The sequence below is a fragment of the Drosophila eugracilis genome, unplaced genomic scaffold (assembly GCF_018153835.1).
Source record: "Drosophila eugracilis isolate 14026-0451.02 unplaced genomic scaffold, ASM1815383v1 contig_1765, whole genome shotgun sequence".
Taxonomy (NCBI): Eukaryota; Metazoa; Arthropoda; class Insecta; order Diptera; family Drosophilidae; genus Drosophila; species Drosophila eugracilis.
This window is the reverse complement of record NW_024572605.1, coordinates 4,283,502-4,303,080: the sequence shown is the minus strand read 5'-3', so window position 1 is coordinate 4,303,080 and position 19,579 is coordinate 4,283,502. Positions and strand designations below refer to the sequence as shown.

The window sequence follows — 19,579 nt, the reverse complement described above, 5'->3', positions numbered from 1 at the left end:
TTTGTTTGCAGTTTTGTTTGCGATTTAGGGGATAATGCGCCTTAAAGCCAAAACACGATTGACTGAAACCCCGGTCAGGACTAATCGCCCGACGAGCGGAGTGGCAATGGAGGAGAGATCTGGCTGGATGGCTGGCTGATCGGTTAAGGATAATGCCTGGAAAAGTCCATTGTGAACGCATCAATAGTTATAATCGCAGCATCAATATTTACCCTGCGACCGACTCTCGGTTCCTCCGTTGCTACAAACCCCGATCCCTGATCTACCTCTCCGATCCCCGACTCCGATCCCGACCGACGGACAACAATGCGAGCAAATCCGCTGCCAGCGTTCCAATGAGGCGATTAACACCTAAATATGTGTGTCATTAGAGGCGACAAATGGAAAACGCATTGACAGCCAGACAGACGATGGCTTTGACATCCTCATCCTCATTTTCAGCCAGAATGCTGCAGCCGACGGCCTACACGGCAAGAATGCTAAATTTAATTTTAAAGTTTTCCTTTCATTTGAGTTGCAAGCAATTTTGGTCTAGAGGTATGGATTAAGTAGAATACAAGACAAGTTTCAGTATCAAACATAAATGTTTGTGGGACATTGCTACTAACAATTGAATGAATAATTAATAAGCGTAAGTTGGAAACTATTTCTCTCAGTGCACTTCCACATATCAACCTTCTGTTCTGGTTGGTGTTGATAATGCGCGTGTTTTTATTTTCAAATGCCGATAACTTGCCCTTAAGCCGATTTGGCATACGTGTCATATAAGCCCACAAATACAGTCATGCAGTATGCAGATGGATTTTCAAATGGGGCTTGAGGTCGGCGAGACAAAGACCAAGGTTTTCAAGCCAAACCAATGACGTCATCAGAAGGAGGCCGCCACGAAAGGGCAAGAAATATGACATCAAAAGTATTAATATCCGAAAAATGAAAGGACATCTTTAAAGTTAACAAGAATTACTAAAGTAAAATTAGAATTTATATTTATTTTTATATTTTACCTTTTTAATCAATAAACGTAGTGCTTAACTTAAATGGAATAACTTAAATGCATTTCAGCTAACACCCCTTGGTATGTACTTCTTTCAGTGTAGAGCTTACCAATTTACTCACACAATTCCCTAACCCCTTTGTGGTCAACTCTGGCTGGGATCATGTTCTCCATTGGCATCTGCATCGCTCCCGGCTGTCCGAATATATCCCCAGTATCTGTGTGGGCGAGTGTGTGCGGCCCGAGCCTAAACCGATTTAAAGCTGACATGGCCGAAAGGAGGGTCAATTCGAGGGAGATTTGCTTAACAAATTATTAAAAATCTCAATGAGACTTTGGGTGACATTCGATACTTTAAAAGTCCATGGAGCAATAGTCTTTATAATAGAGGTGATAGGTAGAATAATAGGTAGATAGAGAAGTTATTGTTATAAAATATATTTTACTAAAATTATTTTCTTTTTGCTTAAATTAAGTTTTATATATTCTGCAGTTAAATCAATAAAAACCAAGTTTCATAATTAATTTCAATATAATGCGAAAGCAAAACCAGAAATAATCAAATATTGTTTACAATTGGATTGATATTTGCTAGCAATTATCTTGTTTATACACCAATTTAAAGCTTCAATCTGTAGGAAAATAATTGTCAGAGAAGTGATTATCAGATACTATCTATACCACTTGCTGATCTCCCCCGAAAATAGCATTTTTCCAGCCCCTGCCGCACACCATCGAGCATCGAGAGTCGAGAATCACACAAGCTCATGTCAGTGAGTTCAAATTACATTTAATTGTTGGACATTTTTTGGTTTTTCATGGAGGGGGCGAGGGTGTACATATGATGGGCATATATATAGATGAAAATCCGCCACAAGGCCGGAGCTGGGCTGGAAATCCAGAGAGGAATGGGAAGCTGGGCTTAATTTGTAAAAGAGATAACATTTACACGTCAAAAGCGTTAGAAACATCGTATTGCAAATGGGTCTAGGACAAGGGATTCGGTTTTTGGATGAGGGCGTTACGAGCTATGATTATGGTGGTGGTGGTGGCAGTGGTTGTGATGTGTTAGGTCGGCCAGCCAGCTGAAATATTAGAACCTGACTCCGATGAGTTGGGGTAAGTGAATTTGAATCTCAATTGAATTGCCAGTTTGGGTGAACTTTACGCTTGTCTGGTCGCTCACATCCTGCCCTGCTCATCTCTCCCGAACCCAATTATCTTTCAATAAAAGGGGCAGCGGCAAAAAGTGCATCCTCAAGTTACTTACTTACACATTTGTTGTTGTAACGGATTTGTAAGCTGGGTTGTTGGTTGTTGCGTGTTTGCCAAAATCCGAAAAGCCAAAAACCCAGCTTGCCATAGGGGTTGACTTGCTCCGACTTGCCCTTTCGGTCTTTGTGTCTTTTTGGCCGGCGTAACCGAAATCTCGCCTGCGGGCAAACATCTTTATTAATTCATAATTCAATCGGGAATCGCTGGGGAAGACAATGGAAAACAGCACATTTGCCGACATTATGGATTTTGATTTAACTTCAATTTTCCTTGCCCATTTCACTTTTGTTTCAGTAATTCAATACGATTTTTCAATCTCCGCATAATGTTAGTCGAACTGAGATGATGTCTATGGAAAAGCTCACTTGGGCCAGTCAGCCGCCTCAATTTTCCAGCTGCCTTTCTGCCTGTGATGAGATGATGATGATGATGGTCCCAGGGTGAATCTCTGAATGCAAGTGGAAAATTGGAATAGCAATTCAGATTAATTAGCTCAAATGAAGGCAGCCATTGGCCGATTAAGTTAATGCACTTCAAATTAAGTTATACAATGGCAGTAGCCAATGGGGTTTTCAGGCAATTTTTCAATTAGATTTTTATTACTATTAAGTTTCTTTAAGGGTTCTAAACAAAGAAGAGATCTCCTTACTACTTTCCCTATAAATCATAGTAACATGGTAAGCCTCTCTCAAAACCTGATCCTATTTCTAACCCAATCTTCGTAACCAACTCATCACTTCAGGGAAACAGCTTCCAACTTAAAATTGAGCACATTTTACTGTCATCATTTCAGCGATGCTATCGGAGTGAAAACCGTTTACATGGAGTTCCAGTAATCGCATGGAAAATCTGCAGCCGTCCCTGGGCTCATGCTCATGAATATTATGGGCAGAGCATTTAATGCTTTCTCCGCTTCTCTAATCCGTTTCAAAATCTCCAAATCCATGCGGTCTGTGGGCTAGGGAAACAATAACAATGCCAGCGGAAATGTTTTCAGAATCAGAATCAGTTGGCTGAGTGCTTTTGTTAATCCGAGCCTCGAATCCAAATCCAAGGGACTGAGACAGGGACTGAGACTGGGAATGGAACTCCAGACCGACCGCAGTGGAGGCGAGTCTCTTTAGCACCGAGACACAACCACAATATGGCCACGCCCATTTGGGCCGGGATGAAGACATCATCGCGATAGAGACCCGGGTACTTCGGGTACTTCGTTACTGTAGCTGATGCCTTTTCAATGCTCTTATGAATTACGCATCGACGCCTCCTTTTGTCCAATGTGCACCTTTCGCAGGAGTCCCTGAATCCGATTCCAAATACGAATACGTGTTCACGAATCTGACTCCCTCATCCAAAGGTCGGTATATATAGAGGAATGTATGTAGATATATATATCGATGGCTTTATGCAGGGCAAATCTCATTAGAGGACAAAAGGGAAAGCGACTGAGACAGCGACTCACCTTTCATTGGGACTCCTCTATGGGCGACAATTAGTGCGAGTGTCAAGTTATTCTGTAACCGAAGGCACTGGATTTCATTAATGAAGCTGCGTGAAGACTCTTCAGGTGCCCCACAGCCACGCCCCTTAGGCAGAGAGGGGGGCAATGGCAGGCATATAACAGTTGCAAGTGGATTTTCCATCACAATGGAAAAGGGTTAAGCTCTGAGCATGTGTGAAGTGTTTGTCTTGCTCATTTAATGCTGCAAATATTTTGACAAAGTTCAGGCCCAACCACCAGGCCAGCACTCTTCAACACCCACCAAATACACTGCAATAAAATAAGCTAGAAATCATGATAAAATGGGTTTAAATTCATCTAAAATGTTACAAATTAACTAACTTTTAAGAGAATTATTATTTTAGTTATGAAAGGTGATTTTTACTTTAACTAAACATATTTTTTAGTGTACTTTTCGTCTGACAAATTATCATAATAAAGTTAAATTTATTGATTCGCCTTGTTGACTGTTCACAATTGTCTGAGCAGATGGGCGCAGATGGGCTTTTCTCGCTTTTCGGCGCTGCTGTTTATTCAGGGAATTTGCATTGCTAACCCGCCGGCCAACCACTCCATCCAACCACTGTGCCACTACAGCACCACCCATTCTATACCATCTCCACCCACACCGAAAGGCTGGCAACAATGCAACTCTTTTGGCTAAATTTTATTCAAAGCGCGTTTGTCTATTTACAGTACATTTACGCACTTAATGATGGGGTTCGTTTGTCCCCGGCTTCCTTATGCCCATTCCCTCTCTTTAGAATTCCCAGCCCCTGTACTACCACCCCCCGGTTGAAAAAGTGAGCAAATGTCAGTCAAAAGATTTAAAGATGTGCACGTTAAATGTTTTATATTGTGGTAAACGCTAGCTGTCTGTGTGTGTTTGTTGTCCCTTTGTCAATAAGCTTTAGCTACAGTGGGCTAGGATGATACTTTCAGTAATAATATTAAACTTCTTTAAGATAATTTACTTACAAAAACTTAATCTGATAAGAAAAATAAGTAAGAAAAAAGGCTTTGTAGTGAAAAATCTATAGTAATATGTGTCATATATCTTGAAAATAAAGTTGTCTTTCATTCTCTGCCCAAACAAGTTAACTTACTTTTGCTTCTTATATATTTTCCAAACATAGTTCTACAGACATTTTCATAACTAATGAAACCACAAAGAACCAAACTAATAACCTTGTCAAAGTAAAATTCTATTGAAATTCTAGCATACCTCGTGTCGCATGTCCAAATATTTTGTCTAACCACAATGAGTTGGCATTCCACTGTGCGGGTTCCTTTTGTTCGGGGGAGTTGTTGGATGGCAATTGCCGGGCGAGACGACCCATGGAACGAGATGAGGAAGGGAAACGGCGGACAAATTGACAAAAAATACAGGAGGGATATATGTATAGTATGTACGAGGAGGAACAAACTCCGGCCTGAGGGTGCATAAATTCAATTGGAAATATGTAAACCTTTGCACTGAGGCTTTTTATTTTGCGGTTAACCTAATTGAGTCGTCTTGTAAAATATGTAAATTCAACCACAACAGTCCGAGGTTGTTTGACTGCTTGATGGCGTTAATAATTACGACTAGCAACCCTCGAATGGTCGAAATTTGGCGACAACGCATTAATTTGATAAAACAACAACAGCAGCAGCTATGGCCAGACGACATTCAATCAGTCAGTCAGTCAATCAGTCAGTCACCCATTTCGGCAATGCCTTTGGACTCTTGTAATTGGTAAATGGCCATCGAAATGTGGCATTCCCCCAGGTTGGCCAAGTGTAAAATCAATTACTTGCTCGGCCCAGCTAATTGGAGACATATGGCGTTCGTCTAGCGCCTATTGATTCCGTGAGTGCCCAGGCCCAGGCCCAGGCCCAGGCCAAGTCCAAATCCAAATCCAAATACCAACTCCAGACGACGCCGAAAATTGGAGGGTTGCAGGAAACAGGGTCAAAAGTGTCACATCATGCATAATGATGACGGTGATGAGGCGACGCGACTCGACTCGATGAGCCTCAAAAACCTAAAAATAAAACATGAAATGGCCGAAAATGCCTTGCAGTGAAAATTAACTGACAATGCGGCGTATACTTAATGCGCCCGGTGCCCAGCTACTGATAATTGCGCTTTCAAGTGTTTCTTTCGCTGACTGTCGGATGGCCTGACAACTTGCACATGCTCATGACTATGGGCCCTTCCCCTCCTTCCAGCCTCATACATACCTTGGGGCCCCCAGTCTCACCTTGTAATTTGAGCCGAAAATTTGTTGGAAAAAGGAAGCACTTATATCCAACTAGTCAGTTAGTCATCCATCCACGTTTGGCCCATCAATCTGGGCAAGTGAGTCTGTGGCGCTAGCTGGCACCAGATTAGATCGCAGATATATATACTGAGAGAAATATCATCCTAGATGTGGGGTATTTTATTGATAGAACTTTATCAAGAAGCGAGCTTTTTCTTTCATCCTATTTTCAGATTTGATCAATCTTAAGTATAAGTATCTTTAGGAAGGAAAATGTTAAAAGAGGGACAAAACTGTAATATCTGAGGGATTCAGTGTACATAGCTTAACACTGCCTTAACCCTTTATTTTGAAAACCTATTTGTAAACCCACCACTAAGAGGAGAGTGTGAAATATATCTACAAAATATAGTTTTTCCTAGATCTCAACATTTTTTCTCAATGTAACTGGAACGATTCTATATGCGATATATATATAAAGACAGTCTGTTCCCAGGGAAGATCGGAGACTTTTGAGCCCATAATGACGATGATGTGGTGCATTTGTGTGAGTGACAGTGACGCGTCAGTTTTTCATCTCCCTGGTTTTTTGGTGAGAGGTTGTGGTTTCGGTTATAGTGGATGTGGATGTGGATGTGGCTATGACTGTGGATGCATTCGTGTGTTTGCCCACAGCATTGGATATTTTCATAAGGCAGCTAAGTAAACCACTCAAGTAGGACATGGCAAGGCCGGACATGTCATCGTTGGCGCCATCCGCCGACGCCATCAGCCTGGTTCTCGGATCTTCTCCGCCCTACGTCCTCACTTACCAGTTCCCAAGTTGAGTTCAGCTGGATGGAGTGAGAGGCAGCCACTGCCACCGATCGTGGATGTTGTTCTTTCCCTTCGGACTTGACTTGACTTTCGCCTGACTCCGACTCTTGTTGATGTTTACACAGAAATTGATATTTTATTTCAAAATATCAACAGACATTGGGGACTACAATGGCAATAGTGGGAGCAGCATTAGCAGCAGATGAATAGTTGGGAATATCAGCATGAAGAAAGGGAAATTTCCCTATCCTCTCGCAGTTTTTCATCATTTACGGTTTATTTACTTAGCCGTCTGTGTTTGTCCAAGGAAAAATGCTCATGATAGTCAACAAAGATAGGTTTATAAGGAAATTTCTTGGTTGTGGTGAAATTTATCCTTGTTTTATCCTTTTTCTAATTATTAGGTATTTAAATTAATGTTTTAACATATAGATTTGATATAGTAGTATTTTTGTCTAGAATTTTTCTTATCTGTTGCGGAATGTAAGATGGAAAGTTATATTATATTGAAAATCTTCTAAGATCTTTTAGAAAGAAACAGGTAAAGCTTCGAGCATTCAAACATTCTTCGAACTGAAGCAGTTCTTTTCCTTCCCCTGTTTGACGACCTTTTCAAACCTAGTTTAGCATGTGCAAAACTTCCCCTCCCCAAAACCCAATAAACAACGCAATTTCGTATAATGATTCAAATTCTTAACTGTTCATTCGGTTTTTATTGCAATCTAAATGTATACGTAAGCTCTATGATTTGCATACTTAAACTCTATTTACAAATACGTACACACACACAAAATTAGAATGAAAACGTTTCGAATTCAAGTTCAGTTTGGGGATTCCTTTCTACCCGCCATCTGAATTATACCTTTAAATCTGTATCTCATTTTCCATCCGGCTTAAATGGCTATCTTTGAAGAGTGAGTGTGCGACGCTTGCGATTTGCTGCTGCTGGATAACGGTATAGGTATAGGTAATTATGGGTCATGATATAGGAAACAGTTCCGGATCGAATATTGCTCGAACTCTGCCGCTGGGATGCGCTTAACTACGGTCTAACTTAGAAATACAATTGAAACAATCTGAATAGCTGGGCCTTAGTGCTTCGTTTCTGGTGAGGATTGGGGACACGGGTGTTCTGGGTGGGCTTATAGAGTAACACCTCAGACCCGCTGATATCATGTGATCTCGGGAGCACTGTGCTTGAGTTCCGGCGACGTGGAGAAGGGTCGATGGAGTAGCAGCTGGCCACTGTGATGGTAGCCAGTGGTTGTTGGCTCATGGTGATGGTTTCCACCTCCTCCTCCGCCTCCGCCACCAGCCGAGGCCGCCGCCGCCACTGCCGTGGAGTTGAGCTTCTCCGGTGAGTTGATCCTCAGCTTCGGAGGTGGATGTGGTGGTCCATGACCCGGAACACACTCCACACTGTAGGCAGCCGCATAGGCCGGATGATGCAGTGGTGGCCCGCCGGATGCTCCATTCAATACCAATGGCTGGGGCAGCTGTGGATGCGGACGCAGGACAATCGGCTGGATTGGGAACTGCTGGGACATCTCCTTCAGGTTGCTGAAGCTCTGCAGGTAACAGCCGGCGCTGAAAAGGCTGGTGGCCGCGTCCAGCTTGAAGGGAGGCAGGCAGCCGGGTGCGGTCAGTGGTCCGCCAGGTCCTCCGCCCGCTCCGCCGCCATAGCCCGCCGGCAGTTGTGGCGGCGTGTGGGTGGGCGAGGCCAACGGCAGGGGCAGGGAAAGGGGCAGCGGTAGCGATCCGCTCAGATCCCTCGGCTTGTCGTCGTCCACGCTCAGGCTCTCCTCGCGGTCGTTGGCTCCGTTGGAGGTGCTGCCCGGACTGTGCTGCAGCTGCAGACTGCTGGGCACCGGTGAGTGGGTGCCCAGAGAAATGTCCGAGTCTGAACTGTCCGAGGGCGTCGGCGAGGCAGCTCCATCAGCCCGCCGGCTGCGACAGCCCATTCCCGAGTTATTCTGGCTGTGCTGGATGCTGAAAGAAAGATAAGATGAGGGATATATTAATATTAATGTTGTAAAGAAATTTTGGTTAATCAGGTTTAAATTTATAATTATAAAAAACGGTATGATGGCACGCCTTATGACTGAAATAGTAGACAATGATTTTATGACGTCAAGTCGCTAAAAAACCCAATTTTTTTTTTGACAATAAAACGTGTCATACGAGGTGTGTTCAAAAAGTAAGGTGACTCTTCAAATTTCGCGAATTTCAAATTTTTCGATTATCGATTTTTTTGTTTTGTTATATTGGTACACTCTTCCCTAACATCTGTACCAAGTTTCAATGGAACATCCTCTTTTGTTTGGTTGTGAGAGGCGTAAAGTTACAAGTTATTTTGCGAGCTCGGCGATTTTTTGCTATCGAAAAATATGGATCAAAGGATTTGGATTTTTTGGCCAAAAACAACACCACAATAATACCTCAGCCACCATATTCACCGGATTTGGCCCCATGTGACTTTTTCTTGTTCCCAAAACTGAAGATAATCGAAAAATTTGAAAAATTTGAAATTTGAAAAGTCACCTTACTTTTTGAACACACCTCGTATATCGTTGAACTCGTAATGAAATTTCCAACAAAACTGTATTCACACCTTAAAATGTAAATTTTCGGCCATTTTTCGAAAAAAAGGATGATGGTACCCCTTATCGAAAATGCAAAAAATGGAAAAAAATGAATTTCCCCAAATCAGTCGGACAAGGAAAAAATGCTAAGTATGGGTCATTAGCTACACAAAACAGTGGTCCCTTTAGCTGTACGGTTTTATTGAACCTTTTAACGACTTAAAAAGCTACAAAAAATAACCCAAATTTTGTTCAACAATCGTTATCCTAGTTCTGGCACAAAAATGTCAGTATTTTGATCATAGCAACGCCAAAAATGCCCTAAGCATAGAATGTCATACTTTGATGAACTCGTATTTAAAATTCTAGTCGACTGGTATCCCCACCTCAAAATGTAGATTTTGGCCCATTTTTCGGAAAAAAGGATGATGGTACCCCTTATCGAAAATGTGAAAAGTGCCAAACAAATTAAATATCCAAAATCAACTGGACAGTGTTAGAAACTGTAAGTTTAGGTCGTAAGCTGCACAAAACAGTATTGCTTTTAGCTCTACGTCTTGTTTTAGCTATTTTATGAGCTAAAATCCAAAGCAAAATATTGCAAAAATTACTTAAAAATCGTTACTCCGAAATATCGCCAACCAAGCCAGTATTTTGATTATTACTTTGCCAAAAATGGTTGGAATATGGAGTGCCATATCTCGTTGAGTTTGTAATTAAATTTCCTATACAACTGTGTTCACACCTAAAAATGTAATTTTTTGGCCATTTTTCGGAAAAAAGGATGATGGTACCCCTTACCAAAAATGCGAAAAATAGAAAAAAAAAATTTTCCCGAAATCAGTCGAGTAAAGATACAAATGGTAAGTTTTGGTCGTTGGCTGCACAAAACTGTTGTTCTTTAAGCTGTATGTCTTTTTTTGACTAAGTTATGATACAAAAACCTTTAAGAAATATTCAAAATATTGATTAAAAACCCCATTAGTTATCATCCTGCTTGTAAGACAAAACTGCACATCCAATCAATTTTAAGGTCTACTTTGAACTAGCTCTTTAGTAATCTATAAATATTTAACTTTATCTAAAAGCCGTAACTGATCGAAGTGGTGATAGAATTTGAGAGGTTTTTCAGGCCTTTCCCTTTGACATTCCCTTCACGGCTTCATGGCAATTTTCCGCCTTGCCAGATGAAGACATCAAGGCATCAAAATCGGCATGGGCATCGGCAACGGCATCGGAGTCGGCATCGTTAATTAGTCGATGCTGGACAGTTGCAGTGGCTGCGGTTAAACGCCCATTAAGGCGGCCCATTTGTGGCTGCCCCCAGGAGCGGCAGGGGGTCAAAAGGAGTTGTGGGGTGGGGAAAAAAGGGGGAGTCGGCTCATAAATCTGACACAACTTTCACACATGCTTAAGATAAATCGTCTGTGGCCAAAACAAAAGACGCGCCATCTGACCATAGGACCAGAAGATGACTTGATTAGCCGCCATGGATTTAACACCAGCAGCGGGCAGGAGATCTCTCTCCCTCTCTCTCTGCGTGGCCAGAAAAAAAGGGCGGAGGAGCATTCTCATATACATCATCATTTGCCATCACGCCATGACTCCTGCAATGTCATAATTATCGGTTAGGATTCGCTCAACTTGCTGCAATTTGTTCCCCGTTCTGGCTGTCTTCCCTTTCCCTTTGGAAGATCCTGAAGCGGCTCGTGTTGTGTGATTAATGGTGCTCCACTGGGCACTCTCTGGATGCGGGAGCAGAGACACCACCAACTCGACTCAGTTGGAGCTGCGAAATGTATCTGCGGCTACCTTTCTGGGCCCTTTGTCTTTTGCCAGCGAGAGAGGGAGCATTAAATCGTTTAGTTGCCTAATGTGCCAACTTGATGGATCACTCACGGCCTGATGAATTGTTAGCCCAGCGATCGGGGACTGCCCGCTGCTGGGATACTCCCGAAAAAAGGGCCTTCCGATTAGAAAGGTTTTTTCGGTTCAGTTGTTTTTTTTTCATCTTTAAGTTCTCAGTTATTGGATTTGGGTAATTGGAACCTAACTATGGGAATTTAAGCACAGATATAGTAGTTGTGTGTGGTGGGTCGATACGGTGAAACTTGAGAGCTAGCTCATGAGAATCTGAGGTCTGAGAAGGGAAGAACTTTAAGATGGCTTTTCATAGGTTTGCTATTAAGATATCACCGAAAAAGGGGCTTATGATTAGAAAGGTATTCACTTTTTTTGTTGGCTTAATGGATATAGGTAATTGGAAACTCAAAGGCATTGCCAGTTCTAGAAACATTCTTAAGAAGGATCTACAACTTTTACCCAGCTAACCAGCTCTTTCCTTTGACATATAGTAATTAGATCCAGCCAACATGATCACAGAATGGAGGAGTATGGGTGCAGTGTTCGTTAAGGTGAAACTCTAACTCACTCCTCCTTGTCCTTGTGATAGCTTCTGGTTCAGATTCGATGGCAGATTTTTGGCACGGGCGACCCAAGGCCATTTTCACGCACGACTGGAGCGACTTGCTGGGACTTGGCACGCTCGGCTTGAGTCCAGAAACCAAAAACTTGGATGCACGAATATGATATACATTTTCCACACAATTGACTTGGCAGCGAGAGGTTTACGGAGAACGATAAGGACAAGGACAAGGGCAAAGGGTTTACTGAAATCGGATACCCTGTGGCACCTAACCTAACCGAAATGACACGTATGTAATTACCCGCTCGGACATGGCCAGCCGAAGGGGCTGGATGTGCGGAGTAACCCGAGATGCATTGAAATGTTCCTTAATCGGCTCATGTCAGAAGATGGGGATTCCGATTCAAATCGAATCGAACTGAATCGAAACTGAGGCTGAAAGCGAACTGAAACCCATTCAGGCTGCAAAAGAATGCCAAGGGAGTAACACGATCTGCTAGACCAACAAAAGATGCCCGCTTTAAATATGGCTTAAAGACCAAAAAAAACACAAAAAGACGAGGCTAGACGGAGGAATCAATGAACCTGCAGGTAATACAAAGTCAATAATAGCGGTACAAAATCAGGCGGAAAATTGCAATGCTCTTTCGAAACATTTTCAATAATTGTGTCAATTCGAATTGAATGCCTTAAATTGTGTAAATATTTGGACAGGCGTGAGCAGTTAGCAGCCTCGAAAAGAGCAGTCCCAAGGGTTCCTAAATGCAATCAACATTTATTTTATACATTTACTGCCTTCTCCTTTCGGCCTGAGAGATCTGTTGACAAACGGGATTTAAATTTGCTCGCATTTGAATATTTCCAACCCTTGGGGCGGTGTGCTCCGTCCGCTTATTTGTCGAGCCTCTTTCACTTGTCAATTGAACAAAGGCCACATCCGGTGTTGCTCTCTGCCTGCCCGGCAATCCAACCAGCCCGGCAATCCATCTATCCAACCAGCCAGCCAGCAGCCATCGATGAAGAGTCACCCGACTGCCGATGATGATGACTCGAAACCTGACTTCTTATTAATTTCTTTAATACACTTTCTATGCGGCATTGAAGTGTCCGACATTGAAGCTTCACATCCATTCAGTTCATTCTTGGAGTTCAGAAACAGTTGCACAGCAAGAAAATACTGGTATGAACTGCTAGTCTTCAAATTGGAAGATATATTCTAAGATAATCTGGATTGAGATGTCTTATAATCTCAGAAATGGCTGGTACTTCAGTTTCTTTTAACTTTAGAGACTTCAGTCTAAGACTTAGAAGTTCTTCCATCAATAAGTATATCATCTTCACATATTTTTCTTAGTGTAACTTCTGGGTAACTCCAGTTTCTGCTCCCATTGGAGAGCTGGTTGTATATTTTTCTCACAAGCCACCGAAAACGGTAGTTGGTGTTGTGCAAACATTGTCGAGTGGTCCAAGCTCAGCTCCCTCGGATCGCATGGGCTTGGGCATGGATGGTATGGGTACTTATGGGGCTCGAGTGCCCTGTCCGAGCGCTCGGACAAGTGGGCCCTCCGACTCGGATATTGACAATGGTTGGGGGCTGAATGGATTCAGACTGGGGTTGGGGATGGGGATGGGAATATCTGCTTCTGCATCTTCCTTTCTTCATTAGAATTCGAAAGAGGCTGGGAATCGATGGGCAAAACCTCTTCAAATTTAGTCCCTGGTCATGGGCTTGTATTTCTCTCTATAAATATATATATATATTCCTGTCCGCAAGTGCGTGTTTGTTGATTTGATTGATAATTGACATTTACAACATATTTGCTGGGTGCTCAACTTTATTACACACACTTCACATCACTCCGCATACACAAATGTTGGTTGATTCGATTTCTGGTGGTCCATTTCGTGTTCTGGACGCCCTGACAAATCACCCGATGCCTGACGCCCACGGTGCTCCTAATTTGGCCATCGCTTCTGCTCGAGATGGATGGATGGATGGGATGGGATGTGGGCGAATCTCATCTCATCTCCATCTCCAGTGGCTGTCCACGAGCCACGCATTTCGCTTGCCGGGTAATTCACGCAATAAAACCATCGGCGCGAGGCGGATTCAGTGGATTCAATGGATCCATTTGATTCGGGGGCTCCGTTTGGCCAAGAGTTTCGTATCGCTGTCGTGCATCGTTGAGTGGCAATTGTAATTGATCAAAATCAAGTCTCGAGACGGGGTTTCGGCTTAATGAATTTGCACAATAGAAGCTTCTCCAATGATTTGTGAAATGTGCTTGTGACTCAGACCAGCAGCTACAAAAATTTATTAATGAATTCAAATACTAAACTTATAGTTATAGTATCATTAGCACAATCTGAATAATGTTGTATATACATATATATAGAAACCATATCTCCTCCAATTAACGATTTAGAATGTATTTAAAATACTTTACTAAACGCAGTCAGTAGCCTTAAAGCGTAATAACCGAATCAATATCCAAGCTGCAGTTATGTTAGATTAATTACGTTCCCATCCGCTCCTCAATGGGCTTTGCACGCCTCAAGAGGTTCCGCTGAATCAGACAAATGGTGATGACTGGGGCATCTGTAAGATACGGCTAACCCATTCAGATGCCTCTACAGAATTCCTGTATAATGTGCGGCAATCTTGATTTTGAATATCTTGCAACTGCAACTGCAACTGCAACTGCACTCCACTTGCAATGGCCACTTGGTGGTTGGTATAGGAGAGGCATCAGAGCATGACAAGCTTGCCAGCGCCAAGTTCCATGTTTCCGCCGTAACGACTGAAGTCAAGTTGAGTCGATCAATCTCCGATGTCTTAATTACTCAATTCGGGAGCGGGAAACGCACGGCTGCCTTTCTCCGCGGAGCCTTTCTAATAGAGTGGATTGGAGCTGTGCATTTGATTGATTTACCATCTCGTCTGGTGCCCCAACAACATTGCGTTTGACATCGTGGCTCCTTCTGCCTTCACGATCTTGTTTCCCAGCTCCAGCTGCCTTCATTCGTATGCCCTTACTGGGGGTGTTACTAAATTGATCAGGAGTTGGGATAGCTTTAAAGTTGCTTAGAATCCTTAACTAAAATCCAGCTAACTAAAAGTTTTCAGAGGGTGGTAAGTTTACAGATGTTTTGCTAACACAAATAAATGTTATATTCCGGGACTATAACTAAATCACACTTCGTAAAAGATATCTTATTATGGATTCCTTCAACAAAAGTCGGAATGCAAGGGTGTTATAAGATTCGGTCCGCGAACTTAGCCCTCTTTCCTCGCCTCTGACTTGGCCGCCTGTCGCTCTCCGTTCGCACAAGTGCAGTAGCAAAAATGTTAACAATTTTTCAGCGCACAATGCTTGAACAGTCAGCGCCTGTTTGGGTCTGGTTTTGGTCGCCGGTTAGAATGGTCTTGGTCCGCATCAGCACCCCCAGATCCCCCCTCTTTGGCAATTCCAACGCCCCTGTCTGCCGCCTGGCGCTGTCGAAGTCGTCTGGCCGTCGCATATGAACGGCTTTTAATTTCATATTTTTTATATATATGCGAGTATACGAGCATATTTTGTAGCTCCAGTGCGCCTTTTTGTCTCATCTCTTAGGGGCTTTTGCCGACGCTGCTTAATAACACGATGACTACACGAAACCTCGAAAAACTCGAATCCAACTTGGGATCCGCGGATCGAGTGCGGATGGAGTTGTAATGGCCGCGTATCCGTGGCTGCTGCTGCTTTACAAGCGAAATAATCGCCATCATTTTAACTAATGACCCGCTCGCATCTGGTTTTTATTTGTATTTTCCTTATTTTTTATTTTTATTTATATATACGTATAGTTTTTTCGGGGGGAGCTATGGTTGGCGCTTTGTGCAGATTCATTCAATTTGAGACGAGACCGCTGCTGCCGATGCTGCTCCTAACTTAATAAACACGGCTCTTTTTCGGGATGAGAGATCTCCTCGACTGGCTGGCCAGGTTTCCGAGGAATGCCAAATGTTGTCTCGATTTCTTTTACTTTTCCTTTTCCTTCTCTCTCTCGTTTTTTGATTTTTTGTGAGCAGGTAGAACTTGAAATATTTGCGCATCTGCAGGAGCAGCCAAAACACTTGAGTGGACTACGATTTCGACTCCAGATCTGGGACTCTGACTGGGGATTTCTTGCAGTGTCATTCCACTTAACTTGCCTTCTTTCACTTCGAGCGGATCTTCTTCATTTCAACTTCGCGCGAATTGGTCGAGTTTTAACTTCGCCTGGCCATATTTTGCAAGCGGTTGCACCTTTCCAGCTGAAGCATGAGCTGCGTTTACACTGTCATCATCAACATCATCATCATCATCATGATCTCCTTTGATCGTTGTCTCCTTCATCATTATGGCCAGGCCAAGACCCATCGTCATCGTGATCGTCATCGTCGGCGGTCAGTTTAATGTGGCCAAAAAGCGACGACCGCAACAAACAGCAGAAATCGAGAACGCTTCACTGGATGCCGCCACCGCTGCCGCAGATCGGCACGGATCAATGAAATGGAAACGCTCCTGTGCGATCCCCCCACTTCGCCCACAGCACCCACTCCCTGGGTTGGAGGATGATATCGGCTTACCCGGCCGCGATCGAGTTACCAACTCTTCTAGACCCGTCTAACTCTAATGGTTAATTATTGAGGCGGTCGATAACTTACCGATTCTTGGCCGCAGCAGCCCGATCCCGCTGGCGGCGGTTCTTGAACCAGTTGCCCACTTGCGTGGGATTCAGCCCGGTGGCCTTGGCCAGCTCCCGCTTCTTGGTGGGATTCGGATAGGGATCCTGTAGGTACCATTCGCGCAGTAGGCTCCGCGTGCGCTCCTTGAAGCAGTGCGTCTTCTGCTCGCCATCCCAGATTGTCGGCGGCAGTGGGAACTTCTTTCGCACCCGATACTTGTCCACGGGACCTGTAAAAGTATGATAAAATTGTAAGTATTTATTTAGACACTTTTGTACCTAAGAAGCCTTAGCTATATATTTAATAAAGTTCCCCTTTTAATTTGTTGATAAAGCGATAGAATTTGGTTGCGTTTATCTTTCAAATTTTGTTTATTTTAAGAATAATTTAAATAAAATATAAGATTAAATATGTCATAAGCCATTCTCTCTATAACAAAAAACTGGTTTCAAGAAACGTAGAAAAGCGAATTAGCCGAAACTCAAAAACAAGTTAACACATCTTCAAATATTCCGTGTCCGACATGTTGACAAGCGACGGCTGTTAAAGATTTTGAAAGATTTCTTCATATAATATCTGAAGTTAAACTTTTGTTTTAAAATAACTCTTTACCGATGTTTAGAATCAAAGATTTAACTTTTTATAACCTCTTCAGTAGTAATACCTATCTATAATGATATGCAAGTTAATGATTTACTTACCCAATGATCGACCGCGCAGCTTCTCGGCCTCAATGTAGTGGGCCTCCAGCCACATGGCCTGCAGTTTGCCGTAGGACGCCTTAGTAAACTTATGATTCTCTATTATTGCATAAAGTTCCCTGAAAGAAGAGAACCAGTTCGATGTGCACTATGAATATCCAAAAGAGTCGTGCTTAAAGTTAATAGATTGAATTTGCCGTGCTGATTTCAACCCCATCAACCCTCTAGGATTTGGGAAGTGTCCCGCTGCGAAAGCCATCCGCCCGTCCGAAGTTTTACACCCCTCGCTCGACGGGCGTGCTAAGCCAGCCATATGTATTTTGAAACAATTTCATAAGCATTTATTGTCGTCACTGGCGTTGACAGCTCAGTTGAGTACGTCAAATGATTTTAATTGGAAGTCGTTTATTTACCAAGTCAAAGCAATCAAATCACTTGCATAGCCAGATCCGTATATGCCTGTACTGGCTATATATATGTACGAATCTGGACATTGATGGATTATACTCGAATTACATAGCCATTCGAGCTGCAGTCAGCTTCATTTGATGTGACATAGATGAGATGCAAAAACCTGATGCAACCGTTTATAGCTGTGATTGCTAGAGCCGATCGGATCCGATAATTGTCTATATCGATTGCCAGGGGACCTGTTCTTGCCCTCTTTAAAACTAGCTAAATGACTGTCTTGTCTAGCCGAAGATCACAAGGCTAAGTCTAAGCCATAAGAGGCCCCAAAAAAGCTAATCTTTCGCCATTCGCCATATTTTGCGAAATTCCCAGTCGAATGAAATGTTTCCGGTTGAGGTTCGTCTTAGAAGCTCAAGTGTAATGTGAGAGTATATATTCTATAGTGGCGACGGAAGCCGAAACCCCGATCCTGACGTGGAACCTATTGTTCGGTCGGTGTTTTATTAATCAAGCCTGCTCCACTTGGCTTTGGGTAGCAGCGAGTTCTTTAATTAGTAAATTAATTCCTTTGTTTATTAATTTAGCATCTCATTGTGCCCTCATTAAGCTGTCGCTATGGAAAACTATCGGATGTCGGGGTTAATCAGGAGGCTGGGTATCTGGTTTACTGGGAGTCTGTTTGTCATTCGAGACGGGGCTTTTTCATGTCGGTCTGTGTGTCTGTCCCAGCTGAAATCGGAATGCGGAATCCTACCTGAAGTTGCCCACATGATAGGCGACCACTGCGCGAGCACGGAGCACCGCCTCACAGTTGAGGATCTCGTGCATGTTGGGCAGGGCCACCGGCAGGCTCCACAGGAAGCGAGCCAACCGCTCGATGTCGCCGGAATCCTCGAGCGTCTTACATACGATCTCCACCTGGGCGGCGGAGAAGGCCAGCGTTGGAACGGCCAGGATGGGGCTGGGTGCTATAATCTGGTGGTGCGTGGGCGAGAAGCTCTCTGAGGGCGGCTGTTTGCCCTCCGTCGGTCCAACGGCCATTTTATTCGTTGAATCCACTGTGAACAAATTGGCATACTATTCTCCACCGGAACGAAGCAATCTTGCTTGGGCACAACACTGGTTTAGTCACTAATTTCAATTCCTCTTGGCTTGGCTCTGATTTAGTTTTCTTCACTATCACTTTGGGTTTTCTTCGGAGGATTCTTCGAATCAATCCGATATGGTTATGGTTTTACTATGTTTGAGTTTAGCACTTAACACGCGCGATCGATCGACCTGGCATATGGACCATCTGGATGTGTGAGGTGGCCACCGGTTCGAATGGCGTACGAATCCAAATGATTGCCAATGAGCCAGCTCATGAATGCGATACCCGTGCCCGGTCCACGAACGGAGCGCAACTGCTGCTCCACATCGAAGCGAAAAAAGGGGGGCTTTTGGGCTATGGATATAACCGATGTGATGCCGTGCGGTGCGATGCGATGCGATGCGATACGATCCGGAGACCGAGAGAGCGACCAACCAAACGACCAACCGAGCGCGCAAAAAATACGTCAAATAATGGTCTTGTAACTGAGCTGCCCACTAGGCGACGGGAACGGCACAGAAGCTATAGAAGCTATGGCTATAGAGCAATATCGGCAGAGGTAGCAGCAGCAGCGGCAGCGGCAACAGAAGCAGCGGCAGTAGCAGCACAACAATGACGCGCCACAGATACAGATACTCTGGCTGGCAGCTCAGCTCTCCGGCTGCTTCGACTGTTCCAACTGCTACCGCCTGCCAGCTGCAGACACAGATACAGATACATATCCAGATACAGATACAGCTGCAGATACAGATACACAGGCACAGGCACGACTATGACCAGATACGGATACACGGGCGGACACAGATACGGCCAAAGATATGGAAACA

General features: G+C 43.6%; 1 protein-coding gene across 1 annotated transcript; it reads right to left on the bottom strand.

The window, feature by feature from the left end:
• Window positions 1-7,508: 7,508 nt before the first annotated feature.
• Window positions 7,509-19,364, bottom strand: LOC108109298 (protein Optix). The gene is made up of 4 exons (XM_017217794.1): window positions 18,417-19,364; window positions 17,252-17,370; window positions 16,530-16,779; window positions 7,509-8,821 (listed from the first exon to the last, which is right to left on the bottom strand). Exons 1-4 carry the CDS (start codon window positions 18,701-18,703, stop codon window positions 8,005-8,007), a joined length of 1,473 nt encoding a protein of 490 aa, XP_017073283.1. The 5' UTR covers window positions 18,704-19,364; the 3' UTR covers window positions 7,509-8,004.
• Window positions 19,365-19,579: the final 215 nt, after the last annotated feature.